The 25,731-nt window shown below is 34.2% G+C and overlaps 1 protein-coding gene across 2 annotated transcripts; it reads right to left on the reverse strand.

Moving 5' to 3' along the window:
- Positions 1–860: 860 nt before the first annotated feature.
- On the reverse strand, positions 861–25,499 carry LOC132740438 (uncharacterized). Of its 2 annotated transcripts, none has more exons than XR_009627158.1 (4): positions 25,372–25,499; positions 24,153–24,285; positions 1,653–1,783; positions 861–1,480 (listed from the first exon to the last, which is right to left on the reverse strand). XR_009627158.1 is itself a non-coding variant. In XM_060728345.1 (4 exons), exons 1-4 carry the CDS (start codon positions 25,418–25,420, stop codon positions 20,538–20,540), a joined length of 330 nt encoding a protein of 109 aa, XP_060584328.1. In that variant the 5' UTR covers positions 25,421–25,499; the 3' UTR covers positions 20,319–20,537. The 2 variants fall into 2 exon arrangements, 1 of the variants encoding a protein (XP_060584328.1); XM_060728345.1 differs by lacking the exons at positions 861–1,480; positions 1,653–1,783 and adding exons at positions 20,319–20,551; positions 21,469–21,602.
- Positions 25,500–25,731: the final 232 nt, after the last annotated feature.

The following is a 25,731-nucleotide window of genomic DNA, read 5'->3' on the forward strand; positions in this document are numbered from 1 at the left end:
TGTACCGGCTGGTCTGGCTCTACATGGCTTGGCTTATCATATTCTGTTCAAGTCCGTCGACAAGTCCACGATGTATAACCAGACTACGCTTGTATTATCTCTATTCAAGTTATCTAATTTCTATTTTCTCTTGAATGTGTCATGGTAATTGAGGGTATTACACTTTTAATTAACTCTTAACTTAAACTGAATATTTGCAGACCAGAAATCAAAGAGACCGACAGTAAAGAGCCTTACCAAAAAGAGTAAACTTGCACTTTCCGGAACTCCGGTATATAATGTGGGGAAATCATTCATCACTTGTATAGTATTATGCTCGAGTATTTGATATACAAGTATTACTGCAATTTGACTAAAATTATACGAACAGTACAGAAAACTAATGATGTAAGGGAGGAAATTGTGAAATCTACCAAAAGGAAAACAGTAAGAATATTCTCCCTTTATTTGTATAGCATATACCTACTGTACGGTTTCAAACATAAAAGATTAGACAACTTTTACTATTGAACTTTCCCTTTTAAATAGCGCTTTGATTCCACATAATTTGAAAGTGTCAAAGTGATAAGAATTGAGAAATTATATTCCTTCAAGTGCCTATCCATGTGATATACATGTATCTTACATTATTGGGCAGACGACAACCGACGACAAATGTCCGTCATGTCTTCGCTTTCACTCAGATTTTAAGCAAACCATGGCACGACCTGCTGTGTTTTCCGACAACATAATACAAATAAAACAAAAAGTAATAATATTACATATACTTGTATATTCTTTCACACATATTCATCACGAAATTAAAATTAATAAGTAGTACAATGTTATGTAAAAGATTAAAAGATAAAAAACCAACACAATTTATCAAAATATGTTCCGCTTTAATAAGCTTCATCAGTTGATAAATAAAGAAATGACATGATTTAAAGAAATATTTTTTTCAAAATTATAAAGTGTCACAAAACTGTTATTTTCACACTTGATGAATTTATTTACTATGTCAAAAGATAAACATACGGTTATTTTTAATATTTTTTGAGTATTTCAAGGTGGATTGTCTTCCCGTATGAAACTTCAAAGTCGTTCACTGCGAGTCACTTTAGGTACATGACACACTATACATATATAATAAAGCAGCCAATGGATATTGTATGTGAGTACACCTACATTTGTATTCCGATAAAGTAGGAAGTGGTCTTCATATAACAACAAATCTACTATTTCTATGTAAAGTCAAGTCATATATTTGTTGTGTTTTTTTTTGTTGTATTTTTATCAATTTGAGTAATGTTTTATATAAAAGATAACAAAAATTCAAAAAGAAACAAAACTATCAGAATTATCATAAATATACATGTAAACAAAAACGAAAGCATAACAAATAATAATCCTTCTTTTGCTCGTATATGCCAGGGATATTTGGTGTAACGTTCTTGATACTAGGAGATGTTTTTCCCATCTTCACACCAATAATGTTCATCTACAATGCAAGAAAAAAAAAAAATTTTTACTTGAAATAAAACTGATTAACCCTGACAACCCCATTACCGACCCTTACCCCGTCTTGCGCACTTCTTTCTCACAGTTCTCTTACTTCTTTAACCACATTAAAATACACAAATGCAGTATATATGTCACTTAAATATTCTTACCTTTTTTGCTTTGAGGCTATAAACGATATTTGCAATATTTGCAAAAACCATATATAATGCAGCCAATGACTATGCCGGCGCCGACGATTCCTCCTATTACTGCCCAAATAATGACATTCGTGATCTTGTCTCTGTTGTAATAAGAAATAAATAAGAGTAAATGTAGATTTATATCTTTCTTTCTACATTGAATATTTCACCAAATAGATCTTAGTTTTGTTTCTTTATTTCATTTAGACAGCCCATTCAGGAAAAAAAAGTGATAGTTGTAATGAACTAAATATATTCAAAAAGATTTGCGAGCTACGGAAAGTTGTAAGCTTTTTTATGTTTTACTGCTTAGTTTTTAGTCCTGAAAACGGGATAAAGTGTGTTTTTTCCTGAATGCTCCCACTTGGACTCCCAAACAAAATGTATCCCGTCTTCAGGTTTAAACCAGACACTAAAATTTAAAAACGTTTTTAGAAATTATATCAAATTATACTATTGAATAATACATAATAAACACACGCTTGTCTTTTCTACAGAGTTTTATTTAGTGAGACAAGGTGAGGAATATGTCACTTGAAGAAAACGTCACTTACGGGTCATTACAACAAATTCTGCTGCTATCATAGTTGTCACGACAACAGCCGTGCTCGCAGTACGAATCACGTGTGGTTCCAGACGATACGACAACGTCAATCGTACAGTATTCTCCTCCGTAAACAGTTGCGGCTACAAATAAAAAGTTTTATATGTTAAGGAAATTCTAAAGAATCTAGAGGGAAAAAAATAACAGCTAAAGGGTCCATCACACCATGACGTTCTGGTCAACGCTCTCTGAACGTTTCAATCGTTCAATTTTTGAACGTTCTCGAATGAAATTGACTCATGTAGCGTGTGATTAAGTGTGTCTAACGCACGAGAAGCGTGTAACAGCGACAAAGTAGGATACGTCTGAAACCTATAAGCGTGTGCTAACGTGCCATTGGCGCGGGACGAACTATTTGTCAACGCCTGACGAGCGTTATGAGCGTGTGACTAACGCGTGAATAAAGACACAATAGCGTCTTGATAACGTGTTGTTTTTTACGGCTAAACGGCTACAGAACGCTGGAAATTTCATAGTTGTTGTGTGCTTGAATAGTCAGCATCATGACAACAATGAAAACAGATTGGGATGAGGGCTTCTACTAGATACATTTTGTATTTCCAAATCCTTGACTACTTTATATTTATGATTAAGTTCAACACTCTCGTCATTGTCGGGGTCTTCTTCTCTGTTGATGAATGTCGGGGTCTCTCTGCGGGTGATTTCCCTCGATATGTTCAGATTAGTTCAGCACATCTACTAGAATATATGCCATAGCAAACATATAAAGCCTACTTAATCTTTCAGGATCTTCCATAGTAGGTGTTCTCTACGATAGCCCAAAATCAAATGAAACTTGCTTTTTACACATGCATAGTCGTTCGTGAAACGGTCGAATGACGCACAAATGACGCTCAATGGACGCATAAAGGACGTTCCTTTACCTTAGTTACACGTTTGTGCGTTTAAAGACCGTTCAGCGGTCGTTGATAGGTCGTCTTAGAGTCGCCAGTGAGTCGTTCAATGCAAAGCAAACGATTAATAACAACCAAGTAGCGATTGAGTAACGACTGACTTCCGATAGACGAACGTGTGCAACGCTCAGTGCAAGTAAGTAAAACCTTCCATGTGTGATAACGGCACTATATTTACTTTAGACACTGAAAAAGCAAATTTACTTAACCAATTTTTTCAGTCACAATCCTCACTTGATGATAAAAACAACCAACTTTCATGTACAACAAACTGTCAATAAACTTGACATAATAATAAAAAATAATAATAATAATAATAATAATAATAATAATAATAATAATAATTATAATAAAGACTATTTAACGAGAGAACTCATTTGAACAAACATATCAATCTTCCATGAGGCCCTCAACAAGGAACAATATAAATTAAACATATTCAAACTATTAAAATACATAAATGTAAAAACATACTTGAGATTATTAATTTGTATACATCATATAACTTATAAATAGGTGTTGGGTACTCTCAAAACTCTCAATGTTGGTAAAGCATCAGGACCTAATAATATCAACAACAGGATACTGAAGGAATTGTCAGAAGAACTCTCTATACCTTTCTGCCATCTTTTTAGGAAAGCATAAAGAACTTGTAAAGTCCCTTCACAATGGAAGCTTGTCAATATCTGTGCAGTCTACAAGAAAGGTGACCCTTCAATTGTTTCTAATTACAGACCTTTATCTCTTCTTAGCACGATCAGCAAATCTTTAGAAAAAATATACAAATACAATTTATAAGCATATATTAAATTTCCTTGTTAACACAATAACTTCTTTACAACCTATGTTTGTTCCAAATGACTCCAATCAACTTGTTTCTATATATAACACATCGTGCAAAGCCCTTGATGATGGAAAAGAAGTGAGAGCTGACTTTTGTGATATTTCAAAAGCCTTTGATCGTGTTCGGCACAAAGGTCTAATTTTAAGCTTCAGTCTGCTGGAATAAATTGTGCGCTTTTAAATTTGTTTAGCGACTATCTCACTGATAAAAAACAAAAGGTTGTTCTTCCAGGCGGTTCCTCTCAAATTGTCTTTATTTCAGCCGGAGTCAAATATCAGTCTCTTTGCAGACGACACAAGTTTATACCGCAGGATATTAAGCCCGCAGAAATAATTGCTTATATGGTATATCATTCTTGTTAATCCACTTCATGCTGCGGAGACTGTTAATTTAGATCTGAAAAATATTACAGAATGAGCAAATGGATTGCTTGTAGACTTCAACCCAAGTAAAACGGAATCAGTCGTAATCTGTCGTAGTCAACAAACCCACTCATCCCCCACTGAGTAAATAAATGAAGTGACCCGTTACAAACATCTTGGAGTAACATTTTCTAATGATGGACACTGGCATTCACACATACAGATTATTGTAAAAAAAAGTCTGGCGAAGAATTTATATTACGAGATCTCTGAATTAATTCTTCACTGTAAGTCACTTGAAACTATATATCCCTCATTCACCCGGCCCCTTCTGGAATATCAAGATGTTGTTTCGGACAACATAACTCAACAAGATGGATTCAAACTTGAAAATAATCTTATTTGAAGCTTGCTGAATTATATAACCGGTACAACAAAATAAATTTCCATCGCAAAACTGTATATTTGCATCCAACTTCTTAAAGTAAGACGCTACAAACACAAACAAATTCTTCTTTATAAAATGTTCAATAATCATTGTCCTCAATGGTTCCCGATACAGTAGGGGAATCTTCAGATTATAATTTACGAAATGCAGACAACACTAGAAATAAATTTTGTCACACACAACTTTATTCTCGTTAATTTTTGTCATCATCAATTAAAGACTGGAACAATATCCCTGTTAATTACAGAAATTCACCATCCATTTCAATTTTCAAAATAAGACTGAATGAAGATGTCCAAAGTGTGCCTTCTTATTACTATGTAGATGAAAGAAAATACCAGATTATATACAAAAGACTTGGAACACATTGTAGTTCTCTCAAAGAACATTTGTTTTGAAAAACCATAACAAAAAGTCCCTTATGTGAATGTGGCGACATAGAAAACACATCTCATTATTTCTTCTCGTGCCCATGGTACCAAGATGAACGAACCGTCCTCCAGAGAAAATAACAACTTTCACGCTTAGCGTTTTACTCTATGGTAATAACTCATGCTGACGATTTAAATGGAGCAATGGTCTTTCATATACACACATGCACAGAACAAAACGATTTGAATGATTTGTAATAAAAAGTTATTATCTAGACTAATATATGCATAAAATCTTCACATAAGTATATATAAACTCGTGCCATCAACTCCATAATAATATAGTGACCATTTTCCGTTGTTTTTTCTTCTTTCTTTCTCTCAAATATGTCTCTTACTTCTTACCTTCTACTACCCAACAATTTCAACAATTAACTTACATTTCAATATCATTTTTTCTTAAATTTATCAAACATGTTTAAGATTTCTATTACTATTCTTGACTAGTTTAATTTTATATTTAAAATGTGCTAATTCGTGCATTTATCACTTACGTGTATTTATGCTTCAGAGCTGTAGGGCTTTCCTTTACTTTTTTATGTCTATACTTTATTATAAAGATCGGTTCGAGTTTATAGTGAAAATGTTATGTATATTTAACACACACACACACACACACACACACACACACACACACACACAAATTTAATATTTATAACATTTTATACATACTCTTTGAGATAGTGCTTACGGAGAGAATTTCTAAAAACAAGCTTTTCAAGTCCGTGCAATTTATTATATGTCAATTATCATGTAAATAATATGTTTAGAAAAAAATATTATTAAAGCTAAATATTAAAAGTACATGTAACTTTTACTTCAGTGAAAAATATTTTTCATAAATAAAAAACCATGAAGGAGTGTTCAGTGCACATTGTAACTAAGCGTTTTTCATCATCATCATCATCATCATCATCATCATCATCATCATCATCATCATCATTATTATTATTATTATTATTATTATTATTATTATTATTATTATTAATAATAATAATAATAATAATTTTACGCTTCAAGATGTAAACCGAGTAAATACTGAAAAAGTACACTATCACATAATTTTTCTTTACTTCAATAAACTGAAAGAAATCACTTATCAAGCCTTTATTCCATGTTAAAGAACAAAGTCATATACGTCTTTTCACCTAAAAATCCACAAACGATGGTAAAGAATATACGTATGAACAGAAACATTGTAACTATGTGAAATACCCTTCAGACTATGTAAACGTCGTCTTGAGCCAGCCGACTTAAAAAAAAACTTTTGAAAAGATTCAAACAATTTATTTATTTAAAACAATGAACGGAAGATTTGCGAGAAAGAATGACGTTAAACATTTTTTGCCGATTGTGAAATACTTTTCTAAAATCTTTTAAAACAAGAGTTGTCACACAAAAGTAACGAATGCCCCTGTGACGGGTAAAAGGGTATTATAAAAAGACAATAGAATAAAAGAAACTATTTGCATAATATTGTTCTTGTGAAATGAAGTGCTATTCAAAGTAAAGTTGTATCATAGTTTGGGGACCTTTCTGTTGAAAAAGTGTCAGAGTTAAATGGTATACATATACATGCACAGTGCGTTAATTGGAGTGCAGGTATCAGTTACCCGCACTCCAGGGCATGCCCGTTGATTGGCTCATTTTTGCTGGGGTTTACTTATAATGACGGCAGAGAAAGTAAAGGCGGCAGAAATATTATATTCAGATGTTCTTTCATTGGTTACTTTTTTCTGGGGTTTCATATTGTGACAACAGGGAACGCGTTGTTATGTTTGACTATGATACAAAAGAGAGAGACACCAAAACACTCGTCAATCTGATTTGTACTCGGGGGCTACGCCCCCTCGTACAAATCAGATAGACCCGTGTTTCGGTACTCTTTCTATTACTTACCACCTTGACTTTGGAGGTAGAACATGGGGTCTCGGATGCGACACGTCGTCTTGATGTGGAAGACATTTATGGCTAGTTATTTTAAAATCCTCCAATGCATGACAAGGTAACAGTTCAGACACGAATGTACATTCAACCTTTTAGTGTGACCTTGAACTTTTAGATAGTGGCATATTGGCCTTAGACGGGACCAACGTCTTGATTACAAGTTATTTTAAAGTGAGCACATTTTTGTGCCCCATCTATAGGGGGCGGCATTCAAGTGTAACCCTTGTCCGTCAGTCCATCCGTCCGTCCTTCCGTCCGTCCGTCCGTTCTCTTTTTGTGTCGCACGTAGCTCAAAAAGTAATCGACCTAGAGTCATGAAACATTACAGGAACGTTGATCAGCATGTGTAGTTGTGCACCTTGATATTTTCTTGTGGATATTTTTAGTATTTTTAGAGTTATTGCCCTTGACTTAGTAAATATTCAACTTGTGTTGCACGTAACTCAAAAAGGATTTGACCTGTAGGCCTGAAAGTTTACAAAAAGTGTACTTATGCACCTTGGGGTTTTCGTGTGGATTTATTCAGTATTTGTAGTATTTGCCCTTTACTTAATAAAAGATTTTTAGTATTTAACTTGGGCACATGTAGCCAAAAGAAAATTTGACCTAGAGACATAAAATTGACAAATCGGTGGAGTGTGGGGGCAACCGTGTCCTATGGACATATTTCTAGTTCTTTATTATGTCAAAGTTTTGATGTGACAGCAAACAATAGGTCAAACTGCACTGAAGTTATTGAGTAGAAGCTGAAAATTCTATTGTTAGCAAATGACCTTGACCTTGCTCCCAGATATCTAAGCTGCCACACAGCAAGTTTGGTGTCAAAGGTCAAAGCAAACTCTAGTTATTACGTGCAAACTGAATACATTAACCTTGATCACAGACACCTGGGTAGCAATCCAAAGCTGCCTCTTGATATAAGATACCTAAATACCAAGTTTGGTGTCAATAGGCCAAAGCAAACTCTAGTTATTGAGCGGAAACTGAATTTCTATTTTTAGTAACAGTGACCTTGCCATTGATCACAGACACCTGGTTAGCAATCCCAAGCTGGCTCTTGATATAAGCTACCCATTCATCAAGTTTGGCGTCAATAGGCCACAGCAAACTCAAGTTATTGAGCGGAAACTGAATTTCTATTTTTTGATTAACAGTGACCTTGACCTTGACCATAGACACCTAGGTAGCAATCCCAAGCTGCCTCTTGATATAAGCTACCTACACACCAAGTTTGGTGTCAATAGGCCAATGCAAACTCAAGTTATTGAGCGGAAACTGAATTTCTATTTTTTATTAACAGTGACCTTGACCTTGACCATAGACACCTAGGTAGCAATCCCATGCTGCCTCTTGATATAAGCTACCTACACACCAAGTTTGGTGTCAATAGGCCAATGCAAACTCAAGTTATTGAGCGGAAACCAAAAGTTGACGTCCGCCCGCCCGCCCGCCAGCCAACCCGCCCGCCTGCCGACTTTGCCGTTACGATAACCCGGTTTTCGTTGAAAACCTGGTTAAATAGCAATAGAAATGTTTTATTTGGATATTCTTAAAAATGCAGCTCGAAAAGCAACTGAGCGATTTAGAATAGCCATATATCTGATGTATAATAATAATATGTTGTTCTAAAACACTTTATAATCTGCTATATAGATATATGAAATGTCAACTCACTTATCATACACTTCCCATAATTCTGTCCTGGTTCGCTGTCATGTGTGATACGATATACTGTCAACCTAATTATTCATTGTATTACAGACATTCCATTATAGACCAATTCACTTTTAAAACCTTCAATACAAGACAAGTTACAGCCTGAACAAAAATGTGTACCTTCAAACTCTTCTTGTAAGAATGAGAACCTTCAAACTTCAAGTAAGGCATATTGGTTTTGAACGTGCCACATCGTCTTCATGTGGTAGACATTCATGCTAGAAATTAAAAATCTTTAATACCAATGTTACTATGTATAGTAACAAAATTTAGGGTATTTCCGGGTCATTATGGCAAGATCTAGGTTATTATGCAATTTCGGCCGCCTTGCTACTCGTCATTATTTTTCCATTATGGGCGAGTGAATGAGCGCACGTACAAAATGACGTAATCAACTCTCAGTGACGTTCAATGGCTGCTGACGTTGGATGAACTCCAGTCATTTGAACACAAAATTTTAAGTTTAAATGACAATATCAATCACAATCACAAAGCTTAACATAGAAGATTTATAAACTCAAGAAAAGAATATAATAACTCTACCCAAGACAAAAGATGACCCTCAGAACTTCAAAAGAAGATTTCAATTTCACGGTAGAACGGATCAATGGCAAATAGAGCTAGACATCAGTCTCGGAAAACGTTCTTGAAGACACAAATGTTCATAGAAAACTGACACTAAATGTTATTCTCACAAAGATATATATAGTATTTATAGATATCAACATTGTCTCATATTTATTTTGTTTTGTCAGGCGGAGGGTTAAACTGAATGACAAATGTTTGTTTACATTGACAACTGTCCGTTTCTTAGAAAGGGCGACAAGCAAGATTAGTCTGGATTACATGCCCCTGTTACTACGTCATCGGTAGAAAAGTAGGCAGGGAACCAGACTACAACCAAGATAAGCGGCGATGTCTAAATGCCGTATTTTGGACATAGGTATTAAAGACGTTAATACTTGGTTGCTGTTCGGCATTATGCGATAATGGCATTCGGAACTGCCTCGGCTATTATCTATAATAACCTCGGAAACAATACGGATTGAAAGTAGTTCTACCACGTGGTTTCAGATGGAAACAGAAACAGAGATACTGTAAAACGAATGTATATATTTGACATCTAATGTCTGTTCCGGTACTGTTTTGCTTGAAAATATGTCTGACAACAATTTGTAATTTAAATATGCCCACTGATGTTCAATTTTAAAGAAATCCGACTAAATGTCAACAGGTTGGTTTTTTGTACTTTCGGTTTCTACAACCATAATAATAAATATATAAATAATGTTTTGTTGGCTTTTGTACCTATGAATTCACTTATTTTAGGTGGACTTTTACTACATATATTGGAAATAAACTTGTCAACAACGCCACGCATTAAATTGCTATTTGTTTACACGTTTAGTTTCTTAGTTTAGGTTAGACCGAAATACGGTATCCGATCTGTGTATTCATACTATTTTGTTCGAGGTCCTAAAACGAAGATTGACGGAAAGGGCCCAGTAGTTGCGATTGGCGATAATGGCCCTCGAGTCCATAATGTCCTTCGGGCCTGCGGCCCTCAGGCCATTATGCACATCCTCGGGTCATTATCGCATAATGCCGAGCAGCAACCAAGTATTAACCTGTAATTCCACGCGTGACGATCCGGCCATCAATGTGTGTACCTTTGAAATTGCATCAAGCACAATGCAAGTTTAAATATCATAAAACAAGATGGAATCAAGCATAATGCAAGTTCAAATGCCATCAAGCAAGATAGATTAAATGCGTTTTTCTGTCCCACACCTTTCAGTGAGGTGTTCAATAAATTTAGCAACTTTTATTAGCACGCTCATAAAACACTAGTTTGGTATTAACAAGGATAAGAAAACACAACAATATCCCAATTTAAATAATTTTTTTTTTTTTTTTTTTTTTAGATACCAATATCTATGGTGGCATATTTCTGCCACCAGATAACCATATAACTAACTAGTTAATTAAGAGGTTAACTAGTTACGTAACTAGTTAACCTCTTAATTAACTAGTTAGTTATCAGGTTAACTAGTTACGTAACTAGTTAAGCTCTTAATTAACTAGTTAGGTATCAGATTAACTAGTTACGTAACTAGTTAACCTCTTAATTAACTTAACTAGTTAGGTATCAGGTTAACTAGTTACGTAACTAGTTAACCTCTTAATTTACTAGTTAGTTATCAGGTTATCTGGTGGCAGAAATATGCCACCATAATTATCCAATATTTATTCTTTATTATAGTCTGATCTATACATACATATACAATTAAAACAATATACATACAGTAAATTGTACAGCCATTCTTTTAAGAATTATAACAGACTTTTCTGGTTTATAAGAGGGGCAACTCCACAGTCCACATTACAGAGATCTATAATATATACTGTAGATTTACCTCCCTTATTTACATAATTATACCCATTTACATGTTAATATAAACACATCATAATATCTCTAAGACATTTATAAGTAAAACAGCATATTCCAAGCATTGAATGTTATACTTAATATAATTAAAATGTACTAATATTTATACCTACAACATAACTGTATGAGTAATTACAATAGGGTTGTTAATATTAAAATGGAAGAATAAATTATCATTACTTTACTAAACCCTAAATGGTTGTCTCCTTATAAATGTACTAAAATCATTTATACATACTTATTTTATCTTTATACAAACTAAAAGTTTGGTAACAACCACTGACCTCAACTTAAAATCTGCCATAAGGTATTCGTTATTAAAATACTGTATACAATTTTACTTATTTGTGTAGGAAATACTTAAATCAACAAACCCTTATTGTTAGTGACAGCGACTCGTGAAATCAGTCATGGATTCGTGTATTTTTAAAATCAGTACGTGTACCCTGTTTTAGCAACGAATTTTGTTCGTATTATTTTCCCTATTTAGATTTTCTTTTTCAGAATCCAGCATATGGGTTTAAGAAAATATACAGGTAACTTACGCTCTACAAAGATGCTTGTTATAGCATGGTTTACATACGAAATACTTCCCTTTTTGCGACTTAATTAACGACGGTGTTGTGGTATCAGAGTCCAAAATAGGACAAAAAAACTTCAATCCCTCAAATAATTGTAAATGGTTTCTCGTCCCTGTTAGCTAGGGAAAATAGGCAGTTTTTCAGTTAAGTTGATCACTCACATGTATTTCTTTCATCATTTTTATTGATTTTTATCGTTTTATGTGCAGTTATATGCATTCTCTTTCATACAATTGCTTGTCCTAATGAATATATGGAATCAACTAAACAACAATTAACATCTTAGTCACCCTACAACATTTTGTTTTTTTATTGAACATGGAAACTTTAAAGAAATAGCCATCATATTTTGTCGTTAAGTATTATATCTTGAATATTATTATTCTGGTGTTATAATTTAGCATTAATTTACAAATTTGTTTTTATTGTGCACTTCAATACGAATTATATTTGAAATATATATTGATAAAATATCTTTTCGCAATTGAATTTATATGAAATAAGTGTCAGTTAATAATCACCTTAATTATGAAGTTATCTGAATTTATAAGTAATACCTAACTGGTTACGGAAATATAAGAATTGAAAGTGTAAGTGATACTGGTGTAGCTCGTGCAAGCATTGGGTACATCGTACCTGTTGTGACTTAACTAAATTAGACTTCCACTCATGGTCTGTGCAGTGTTTGAAATTTGCGTGCACAAAGTGTGCATTCAGCAATGGACTCTACAACTATAGTGCAGCTTTGGCTCGGTAAGTCTATTTTTTTCAGATGTAAAAATTTACATGAAATTAAACCAGGATGTACTGAACAGATAACGCATGCGATATCTTTTCAGTTACAACTGAATGCTCTCATCAATGCAGTCGGGTTTTCTTTTATTTCAAATTCATAAATTATCTTAAATAAACATTATATATACATAATTTAAACTTCACGGCTGATTTCGGTAATGCTAAACACATAACGGGTTGTTTAGAACAAAGGGAAGTAACTCAATAATTACATTTTGTTAATAACATTAATAAAATAAAATATTTTCACAAGATTTTTAAACTGAAAGTCAATTTTACTACTTTTCATCAAATAATGAAGCAATATTTTGACAAGGCTAGTTTTAACGAGTTGATTTCGTTAATGAAATAATGATTTCGGTATCTTAATGTAACCAACAACAAAAGAATAGTTTCTAAGAACGACAATGGCAAACTGGTCGTAATTCTCGTATACATTCATTAAAGGGATTCCACTGAGGTTTTTTAACATGACGGTTCTGGAAATAATTTTTTGAGATTATTACTCCATTTGATTTAGATCTATACTAATAACTTATGTGCAAAATTTCAGATCATTAGCTCGCTCCGTTTTCCAGAGTAATTATTATAATAGTGCAAAATGACCCAAAATTGAAAAGCATTTAAACACTTTTCAATCAAATCGGACTGAGAATAACACAAACATACGATTTTCAATGTATTTCTTGTATATTTCTTAGTTATATTCAATTTAAATTTCTGTTTAAAGTGCTCATGTTTATCTATGTGAAAAGTTTAAATGTTATGTTTTTAGGCTTATAAACCTATGTGGAGTTCCTTTTAAATAAAATTTTCTAATTCTTTAGGTTACATGAATAAATCGAATGAAAGAATTGAAAAGAAGGATCAATGCATGAATTGAGTTGACTCCATTGGTCAAAAAAAAGAGACAAATATCTAACAGAGTATAGTTTCAATGTTATTCGTGTAAGATTTTAATAATCTGATTTCAGTTCCTAACCAGGAAGTGGGTTATTCGAATTCCGATACAAACGATTTTTTAAAAATAAGGGTATTTTTTCATATATACCAGTTTTATCGTTGTAATAGATGTCCCATTCGTGTTTAAATATTAAGATAGTTTTGATAGAGTGTTTAAAGGGGCGTATCACGTTGGGGACAGGATCTGACCCCCAAGCGTCTGTGGACCAAATGTAGAAAGTTGAAATCAGAGCCGTCATTAAGTACCTCTGTAAGAAAGGGATGTCCCCCGAGGAAATCCATGAATACTTCATGGATACACCTGTGAAGGAGTCCCCTTACCATAGCACTGTGAAAAATGGGCTGCTGAATTTAAGAGGGACAGGGAGAGCATAAGAGATGATGAGCGGCCTGGGCGACCAAAAGAGGCCACCGACGATGAAACTGCCGAAGCTGTGCAAGATCTGGTCATGTGCGACAGAAGGCAAGACCTGCGAAGCATTGCTAGTGAAGTGGGTATAAGCGTTGGTTCAGTTCAGGAAGTTCTGACTATGGCATGTCAAAGGTTTCCATTAGATGTGTCCCCAGACAGTTGACTGACGATCAAAAACGGACCAGGCTTGACATTTCAAGATTTTTTGTCGCTACGCGGATGAACCTGATTTTGTCTACCGGATCGTAACTCAGGATGAAACATGGGTCCATCATTTCGATCCAGAATCCAAAAAAAACCAGAGCATGCAGTGCCAGCACCCTGGCTCACCACCTCCGAAGAAATTCAAGAGGATGCCATCAGCAGGGAAGATGATGGCTTCATTTTTTTGGAGATAGTCAGGGATAATCATGATTGACTATCTTAAGCAAGGTCGTAAAAATAGTATTGCACGGCCGTGCATATATTTTGACGTGACGTCATTTTCGTTATATAAACATAGCGTTGTGGCGCGTTGAATGTTAGCGTTATACTATAGGCGTGTCAATGAAAAATGGGTCTTTTTCACTTCAAACGGTCTTTAATTTTGGTATGTGATAAATAGAATATTAAATAACTGTTCACTTATCAGTGAAGGTAATTTGTAAGCGACTGGATAGCTCAGTCAGTAGAGCCGCAGTACGGTATTCCGAGGGTCCCAGGATCGAGTCTCGGTCAGGCAAGGGAAACCTGATGATTCCTACAATGCAAGATGAATGCAAGTGCCGTGATAATTTTACATCATATCTCTAATTAGTGTTTTACAACTAAATCCTACCGTCTGTTGAGGCCTTTACGCATTTGCCAATTACCTGAACCTGATATTTTCACTGTTCCTTTTTGGCAATGAGAACAGTTATAGTGAATTAGTATTTTATATGGATGTTAAATACTTCAATGTTTACATTTTGCTACTTTCATGACAAATTATTTCACATTTATCGCTACTTTAATCAGGTAACAAGCATCTTATATTTCTCTGATACCATTTTTTAAGCATTAAAAATTCATGTTTGCCCTTTCTAAAGAAGTATGTAAGATTTCCCATTAAAAAGCCTCTGGCGGACGGTTGTTACGAAGCTTACAAAAAAAACTAAAGTTTAACAAAAAAGTTTGTTGATAAGCTTAATAATGTTTTCGTAAAAATCACTTTTTTTAAGTCCGATCGAAATACTTGATATTTCACCGGGACATTGTAATGGAGTATATTTATAGTTCTTTGAAAAGTATATTAACTGCATTTTATTTCATCCCCATCATATTTAAAATGGCACCAACAGTTATCAAAAGTAAATGACTGACACGCTTTTTCACAGCATCTTTTAATTTTAGGAATACATTCACAATTTATGTACTAGAGTACTTTGTTATATGGAAATATTTTTTAGATATTTTAAATGGTAAAATAAAACAAAGTATCGACCGCCATCTTGAACTCCACCTAAAATATTTCATTGTCGCAGATCGAAAATAAGTCAGTAGAACTCAGTTGAAACCTTCAGAACTCTGGAACCCAAAGTGCGTTGATATGTAGCATATTTACGCACTTTGGGGTCAATTTTTCGATTTTGACCCTAAAGTGCGTTGGCCCTCCAAAGTGCGTTGGACACCAAAGTGCGGTGTTACATGGCTTAATTAGTTTATCAAACAGGTCTAAGACATACTCTGAAGACAAATTAACATACCTAGACATATAACTTTTTAACTTAAAATTTGCCTTTAATACTTGTCCTGATAACGTGTTTAGATACAAAATAATTTCTTATTTTGATTCAGAACATGATTAATAAGACTCTTAAGAACAAATATTATTAACAGTCCCCATTTTCGCACTAAATCATGTATGAGCTTCAACATAAATATAGTAATTTTCAGCCCATAAAGTAAATCAATAATAATAATTAATAATAATAATTGTAAATAATTTTCCAACGACGCTTAACCTTTTCCCTCATACAAGCTTGTTTTGACGGCTTTTCACACCCCCCACTTTGAGGCCTCGAACAGTGAAAAAATGCCCTATTTAGGCCCCAAACACCATTTTTCGTTTTTGAAATGTTGCTTAAAAGTGATCACTTTTTCGGCGCCGTAATCAATCATAAAAGTACATCATTCAGGGGGTTGCCAGAAAGGGTGTGCCCCTTCTGTTTGGGGGTTTGAAGGGGGCGGCAGTCCCCCTCATCTCCAAGAAATTTTTGGACTTGTGGGAGGCTAAAATGATCCCAGATCGATCATAAGGTTACGTGTAACCAACGCTGAAAAGCCTTTGACTCTATCTCAATCAATTGAGAAGTTGCAGCACTTTGAAATCAGTTTTGATGGGAAAAAAACAATGGAGAATTGTGATTTTTTGAACTTTTGAGACGTCCCCCCATTGCCATGGTAACAGGAAATTTAAGATTGAGCACGCTGTTAAAAAGGATATGGTCCAGTCAACATTTGTGCCAAGTTTCAACAGCATTGAAGCATATTTCATAGTTTCATAGCAGTTTGAACTTGTAACAGGAGGCTTTTCAATGAAAACGGCCACTTTTCACAATATGCTCATGTGGTAAAAGGTAAAAAGAGTAATTCCTCTAAAATTTAAAACATTATCTAGACTATCCTTTTATGTATAGAGATGTTATATCCTTCACTCCATGAGGCTGAAATAACCTTATTCAAGAATTCTATTAAATAATTTCAAAATATGTAATGCTAAAATATCCTTCCATAGACTAAAAATTTGTTTATAATTCCGTCTCGGCCTGCACTACGACCTAAGTTCAGGTCAACAATACACTGTAATATTTCTTCCATGGTAAAGGGTAGGTCCAATCCATTAAACATAATTTTTACGCGGATTTTAAAAGCAGCATATTTTGTTTATCCCGGCGGCCGATCTATTTACTTTTTTGTGGACTTATGGCTTATTCAATTCATATTTCTTCTTGTATTAAAAGTGAATTATTTTCAAGCATTAATGGATATTGATAATTATGTACAGACTCTTCTGTAAACCATGTTCTCTTTGTATACATATACTTTGTATGCTAAAAAATATTATAATGCTGAATAAACTATATTGTATTGTACCGTCCAGGCTTGCATTTTAGCCCCATTTACACAGTCCGAGTTTAGTTCACCTGGGTCAACCGTGGTAAACCGGCGCAAGACCGTAGCGATTTCGTGAAGTACCGGGAACGGTTGTATTAATATTTTAAATACAACCGGGGCTCACCGGGAGGAAGCCCAGAACCGTATTCTATCGGCTTGGCACAGGGAATCGTCGGGGAACCACCGTGTCTATACCGCATCCAAACGATGACAAATCGTAGTAAACCGGGATGCGTGAAAATCCATGTCCACACGGCAAAGACCCGGTGATTACACGATGTCGCCACGGTAAAAACAGGCAGAGCTACGGTAGAGCCAGTGTACATTGCGTTTATTGGCGACAACGCTCCTATTGGAGCCTGTAATGTCCCGGATAATCCCGGCATGTCCCGGTTATACAACGGTGATAGGCGGAGGCGTCACGACCTCATGCCGATAACAGGCAATTTAAAGAACAGGTAAATATATACTTGAAATGCTACAGTTTTCTCAGCAAATACTTATCACAGCCTCTTGATATTTGGCATACAAAATTAACATATGGTCCCATACAGTGACTTTTGATTTCAGGTATGTCACCCATCCACTTCATGTTTACCGACCTAGTTAAATTTTCGACATAAATGGTCAAGGTAGGAAATTTTCGTTACAGTTTCCTTAGCAACTACTTATCAAAGCCTCTTAATATTTTGGCATACAGCATTAACATGTGGTCCCATACGGTGGGATTCGATTTCGGGTCTGTTGATTATCCACTTCCTGTTTGACGACTTAGTTAAATTTTCGACATTAATGGTCAATGGTAGGAAATTACATTTATAGTCAATGGTAACAGTTTAGTTTTCTCAGTAACTACTTATCACAGCCTCTTGATATATGGCTTACAAAATTAACATGTGGTCCCATATCGTTGGATTCAGGTCTGTTGATCATCCACTTCCTGTTTGCTGACTAAGTTAAATTTTCGACAGTAATGGTCAATGTTAGAAAAAATTTTATGCTCCCCGAAAAATTTCGTGTCCGGCCCAAAACTTTGTTATTTGAAGTCGGATTTTACAACTATTTTACATAAATGATCACCATATTGAGACGACGTGTCGCGCGCAACCTTGAATGTCAAGGTCAGAACATGGCCTTGAAGCAAAATCGTGTCTGGCCCATAACTTCGTTATTTGAAGTCGGACTTTACAACTTTTTCACAGAAATGATCACCATATTGAGATGACGTGTTGCCCGCAACATTTGGGTCGCTATCTTGAAGGTCAAGGTCACAGCATGACCTTGTTGCAGCAAAATCATGTCTGGCCCATAACTTTGTTATTTGAAGTCTGATTTTACAAAATAATATAGAGAAAACAGAATCCCTAAAGAAAGCCCAACACGGCAAAATTGAAAATGTTGCAGGCTCGGTTTGATTAAGCCTGTAAATAATATATAATAGATTGAATTTCATGGACGGTACTGAAAAGTGCAAGTTATACAACTATTTCACAGAAATGATCACCATATTGAGACGACTTGTCGCGCGCAAGTCGGTTGTTAGATGTCATTGAGTAGAAGTGCAGTGCAAACAACAGTTACTCTGTCTTGCCTAAGTTTGCAATTATCACATTTTGAACTTTGTCTGGGACACAACTATCAAAACTACGAAAGATATACTTTTCTGTGTCCAAAACATAGTCGGGGAGCATTACCCGGTTCAACCGGCTCTTGTTTTGTTGAGTGAAGGAACACGAACATGGATAATTTGTAAAATAAGAGTAGGTAAAATCTCCAGCTGATGCATTTTCAGCTTCAGTATCTCAAACTCTGTAGTTGTTGTAGGCACAGTTTTTTCAACTTTCTTCCCCTTTTATTTGGGTGGCATCTCTGCTGTCTTTTAACCAAATGACTGATGTCAACGCGGTCAGGCGGTTTTATTTTCATAAACTTGAACCGGGAAGCATCGGCGCATTACCGTGGCATCATCCGGACAGTACCGGCATCACCCGTAGCGTTACCGTGGCGAAATCGGCGATGGTCGGAATGGACCGTGAATGAAACTGTGTCTAGTCGGGCCTCCACCGGGAACAAACTGGAATACACCGGATTAGCATCCGCATTTACCGTATATATCCGGTGCTATATCGGGTACTGAACCGTGAAAAGACCTGGGCTCTGTCGGGGATTTGTAAACGCAATTTGATTTTTCAGAAAATACACCACGAAATATCCCGATTCACCGGCTTAAGACACCGTAGCGATACCGTGGTCATTACCGAGGCTTTACAAGTCACCTGCTAATCTGAATCAGCAGTGAGAGACAAATCACTACACGAATGATTGTCCACGGAGAATTTTAGACTTGCCCGAGCATTAGATTAAACCGATCCTACAAATAGTGCCTAAGATTATACATGTTCAAACACTGCCTAAAGCAGGACGACCTGAGGTCCTTAATATGCACAAGATTACAGCAATAGACTGGTAACTGGTCGGTGGGAACGGCATTAAAACTGTTAAAATCCAACAAAAATTACTGCCGCAAAGTGCTTGGTATTTCAATAATAAAGGTTGAGTTTTATGTTGTCTTATTTGTTATTTTTCGTCTTTCATTACCTCAAGTGATACACATTTTCATGCAATAACTCCTGCATTACTGGGCAGCGAAAGCAAGGCAGACGACAACTGACGACAGTTGCCCGTCATCTTTCCAAGCTTAAACCAAGTCAAGTCAAGTCAAACAATTTATTGGATGTTCATCTGCAAGTACAATACAAAGTACAGAAAAGTAAGATACATTATAAATTAAACATTATAAATTATACATAAACATATGTTTCAGTGTACAATAATTCAAACAAATAATATACAAGTACATTAAATTGTTAGTTGCATTGCTGAATAAACAAATTTTGACAAATTAAGCTATATAAATATATAAATAAAGTATCCAATGGATATTCTATGTGAGTTCACCTAAATTTGTAGAAGTGGTCTTTGCTTTCCATATGCTCGTCATATAGCAACAACTAAAAAGTCAAGTCTTAATTTTTGTTTGTTGCTTTTTATTTTATTAATATGTGTATTTTATTTTATAAAAGGATAAAAAAATCAAAAGGGAACAAAAATATCAGAATAATCTTAAATGTATACAAAAACTTAAGAGTCAATCATTGCAAACGAAAGCAAAACAAATTATGAACCTTCTTTTGCCATTATATGCCACGGATGATTGCTGGAACATTCCTGATACTAGAACATGTCATTTCGCACTAATTTTGGTTAACTACAATACAAAAAAAAAAAAAAAAAAATCATAATCAATAAAACTGATTCACCCTGACAACACCACTACCAACCATACCCCCGTCGTGCCCTCTCCTTCTGCATACTCTATTTACTTCTTTAACCACATTAAAATAATGTAATTCTTTTATTTTTATTATTGTGAATGTCGTTTTAGCTCAAAGAAAAAACATTTAAGCAATTGAAGTTTATTCAAATCAATTTTTAATACAAAGTTTATAAACAACAACGTTTTGTTGATACGAAATACACAAATCAACAAATAGCAACACCATTGGAAAAAACGAAAGAAATCTAAAATACTTTGACAAACATTTATGATTAAAAAACATTCAATTGTAATACTTTATAAATATGTAAAATACATGACAATTACAAACTTTACATATAACTGATAATGCCGGATAACTTCGTTTTCTTGTGTTCTTTTCGCTATTTTCATGCGCATGAGTAAACAGGATCGTGGACGTACTTGTCAGTGGTGTTTTTGTTAATGTTTGACAAAATTTATTACTCGTTAAAGCTGCGTTGAGGATGCGAGGGAAAAAAGAACTTATTATGTGTAGGAGACGACCTGGTTAAACAGAGCTAAAGTATCTGAAATTTAACTTGATAGTAAAAGAACAAATGAATGTAGATAGTTTGTTTCGAGACTCCTTTAGATCAATAAAAAATTAGACGCGTACGATACCATGTCAGAAAAATACTTTAATGTTATTTTACTAATTTTACAATGGCCAATTAGATTCCGTGGTTTCAGATTGTTAATTTAAAACGACCTAGGAAATTTTTACATATATTCAATTCTACCCTGTAAATTTTACAGGAAGTCAAACTGAAAACAGACCGGCCTTCGGCTAGAAAAATGCAGTCAATATGTCACTTAAATATTCTTACCTATATGTACAGTGGTTGTTGGCTTGTTGTGACGTTTAACGCAATACATGACGACGCCACCAATAATACAGCAGCAGAACAAGGATCCAAAACACCCCCCAATAATGCCACCCGTATTCTTTTCTTTGCTGTCTCTAAGAAATAAATAAGAGTTTATGTAAGATTCTTCATCGTTCTTCCTACATTAAATATTTCGTCAAAGAGATCTTAGTTTTGCTTGTTTATTTCATTAGGCAGCCCATCCAGGAACAAAAAATACTGCGATAGTGGTAATTAACAGAACAGAACAGAACAGAATTTTTATTAACGTATACAATACATGTATCTTGTTAATACAACATCAAATAAAATACATACAATGATAAGCACGTGATAAGCAAACATGTTTTCAGTGTTTCACAGAGAATGAACAAATTATCATAATTGAAATAACTTCAAAGTTGGTGTTTGCAGAACCAGCGCGTTCTGACAATCGTATGTGGTAATTTCATATATTTAAATATAACATAAATATAACATATTGAAAAGCATAACTTCGATGTAAACATGTCAAGATAATACTCACTTAAGGAAAAAAAAGTAAGAATCTTGATGCATATACGATTTCAAATAATACTGTCTAGTCTAGAAAACTTTTTTTTATTTCAAACATTTATTAAATTCTTTGCATTAAATCATTTCTAATTTTATTGGCTGAGCTTATGTATTTACTCAGATTGATCAGAACGCCTTTATTATTTGACTGTAGCAATTCTAGAAATTTAAAGATCCTGTATGTTTTGTGATTGATTTTTTTACTGTGTGAATACCACACTAGCAAAAAATTATATATGTACATATTTATGCAAATAAAACAATTTTCAAACATCGAAGAATATGTAAAATGTGTACTGCAAATATTTGTGCACATTTTATTTAATCAATAAATTACAGGCATTCATTTCTTATTGCAAAATTTGACTTAGAATTTATAGAAAATAAATTTCTAATTACCTCCCTTTATTTACATGAAATGTTAAATTGGGTAATATCTTTATAAATAATGCTTATTGGAACTTACAATATTGACAAATCTTAATTTGAGCATCATATTTATGAAATAAAACCATGAAAACATTGTGTTACATACTAGTATGTACATAATAATAACGTTTGATATATTTAGTTCGCAATACTTTATAAGTTTTACATTTAAGTACAAAATGAAATTCATCTTCAATTTCGTTGATATCACATACTTGGCAGATACGTTCCTGTCTTTCCAACCTATTCCGGCCATACCTGGCAGATTCAATTCTTAACTTATGAGCAGATAAACTTAATTTCGTGAGACAAATTCTTGAAGATTTACAAGATAATAAATTAAGGTAATTTTCCATACCGAAGCTAGTTTTAACATATGCATATAAAGTATTCAAAACATTATTGACAGCTATATCAGCAAACCATTTTTGTTTAAAACAATCTACAACCCTTTGTTTGAAAATCGGTATAAATGTTTTTACTTCAAATCTTTGTGGACAATTCCAAACATCAGAAAATCCATATTCATTTAGCAAATTTTTAATAAGGTATGCCCAGTTTTTTTTGTACCATTAAAATTACACTGTTCTAGCGCATTTTGATAAATACCTTTTAAAATAATATTATCTGTATTCATTAACTTAAACCAATACTTAATGATATGAACATATCTGTTAACATATAATGGATAGCGACAAGTTCACCATATATTGCAGAATTACATGCGCTCTGTTTTACTCCTAGTATAATTTTACAAAACTTAATATGAATTCTCTCAAGATCTTTAGATTTAGAGAAACCCCATATTGGACATGCGTAATTCAAAATAGATCCAACAAAAGAATCAAATAGTTGGAGCGAAATTAACTAAATATATGCAATAGGATGTGCAAATAACGGAATGTCGTAAGGAAATAGGATAAAACATGCGAAGAAACGAGATAATTGTCGCTTTTTCGAAATTTTGCATTGGTGTTAAAAAACTGAAGTTTGATGCACGAGGGAATAGCAGCACATCACTTCTTGCGTAAATTTAGCGTCAGAGTGGTTATAAACTTAATGCATGTTGAGTTACCGAATTAGAATTCCTTAAATTTGATATTTCACACTCGTTTCATTTCAATATGTGTTCAGTTCACATAGTTATTTGTTAAACATGTGGGCAACAAACTGGAAAACGGCTGATCCCTCGGAAAATATTACATGAAAATTGCAGACTCGGTTGGAGTCTGAAACATGAGGGATAATGAAAAAAACATCCATCACGCACCGCCAGCACCGGCTTGAGTGGCACGAGTTTTCAACTATTAAAAATGCTGGACTCAATGATCCGGAAGAACCAGAAAAATATAAGAACACTGAAGTGAAGTACGGGCAACTTTTAACAGCTACCACGCGACACTCGACATCTGCTGTTGTAAAGTATAAACATCTGAAAAAAGTGTGATTCCTCGGAAGCATTAATTAATTAACGAGATAACATGAAAATTGCAGACTCGGTTTTGTTGAGTCTGTACATGAGAGCTCATGAAAAAGTTAATGAAAACAGTTGTTCTACATCCATTAATGCAGCATAATAAACACACGTTTGTCTTTTCTACAGAGGAAAATTCATTTCAGGAATGGTGAAGAATATGTCATTTGAAGAAAATGTCACTTACGGGTCATCACAACAAATTCTGCTGCTATCGTAGTTGTCACGACAACAGCCGTGCTCGCAGTACGAATCACGTGTGGTTCCAGACGATACATCAACGTCAATCGTACAGTATTCTCCTCCGTAAACAGTTGCGGCTACAAATATAAAGTTTTGTACGTTTAGAAAATTCTTAAGAATCTATAGTTGTTAAATAGAGGGAAAAACAGCTTATTAAGTAAACTTTTAAAATGAGTACTTCCGCTTTCCTTTGAACTATATAACATGTACATTTTAACTTACACCCCTTGGTTTTCCCCTTAGTTTTTACGGAAAACCAAAGTACTTTTGTATTAATATTTGTGATGATATACTGTTATACATGTGTGCAAAAGAGCAATAAAATATGTCTAAATAATAATCAAAACGTTTTCGGAAAAATTTTTAGTAATAACTTGTAAAATTCGATGTCATATGGCGCATGGAGGAGATCATTGCACTTTAAGCGAGGCAAATATTTGCTGTTTTTTTGTGATAAATTTCTTCATCTGGATGGATACTTTTGACGAAGTAAGTGAAAATTTTCCTTTTTTTAAACACACATATACGACTAGACTCATGCTTTGGCCACACTCACTTTGAATTTCACTTTGAATTAAGACATATTTTTCTAAATTACGATTTTTACTTCATTTCTATGCAATATTTACATATAAATAGCCACCTTACGAACACAATCAAACCGGGAACAGAAATGTGAAAAAAATCCAACTAAATGTTTCAGAAATAGAGACCTGAAACCAAAATAAATAAATAAATAAAATGAAATATTGATAAAAAAAAATTGAAAATCACGCATTTTTTAACAAATGACTAACGATTAAAAATTATATATATTACTTATTTTTGTTTTGTTTTTACTGTAAAGTATATTACTTCTATCCTAAACAGCTGTTTGGTGTAGTTGAAAAACATAATTATTTATATTAGATATTAGTACACTAGAAAATACTAATCAAATATTAAAACTACATCTAACATATTTTTCATAAAAAAAAAAAAAACAACATGCAGGAGTACTAAGTATACTTTTGAACAGTGCATATTATTCCTTCTCGATTTTTTTGACATTTTTTTTTAACGTTTTCAAGGTGTAAACCGAGTAATTACTGAAAAGAAAATACCATCACATATTTTGTCTTTACTTTAATCTTAATTCCATGTTAAAGAACAACTTTTTTCACCTAAAAATCCAAAAGCGATGGTACAGAATATATGTATGAACAGCGACATTGTTACCAGTGTGAAATAAAAACTGTAAATGGTAATGAATGCAATTCCAATTACAAGATGACAAATTGACTAACCCGCCCGCCCAATAATGTGTGTTATGTGTTTATAAAGAGGATCTGCAAAGATTAAGTTTCTACAAAATCTGGCAAAAGTGGGGTTTATGCTGTGTTCTCACCGCCGATCAGATCGACTCGATCAAGCCCGATCAAGCGATCGGGTACCGGTCTAGCTCGGTCTGCATGCGTGATCGGGGGTGGTCGGACCGGCCAACCTTGGTCGGCATGGCTCGGGCTTCCTACCCGAATGTTTTT

This window comes from Ruditapes philippinarum, unplaced genomic scaffold (genome assembly GCF_026571515.1).
Source record: "Ruditapes philippinarum isolate M1 unplaced genomic scaffold, ASM2657151v2 ctg5258_1_1_1_1, whole genome shotgun sequence".
Taxonomy (NCBI): Eukaryota; Metazoa; Mollusca; class Bivalvia; order Venerida; family Veneridae; genus Ruditapes; species Ruditapes philippinarum.

Excerpts from the sequence above, each read along its gene's own strand:
- LOC132740438 (XM_060728345.1), bottom strand. The coding sequence starts at position 25,420 with ATGTCGCTGTTCATACATATATTCTGTACCATCGCTTTTGGATTTTTA. Across the intron at positions 24,286-25,371 it reads CATCGCTTTTGGATTTTTAG|CCGCAACTGTTTACGGAGGA; the intron begins GTGAAAAAAGTT and ends TTATATTTGTAG. Across the intron at positions 21,603-24,152 it reads AGAATTTGTTGTGATGACCC|AGACAGCAAAGAAAAGAATA; the intron begins GTAAGTGACATT and ends TTTATTTCTTAG.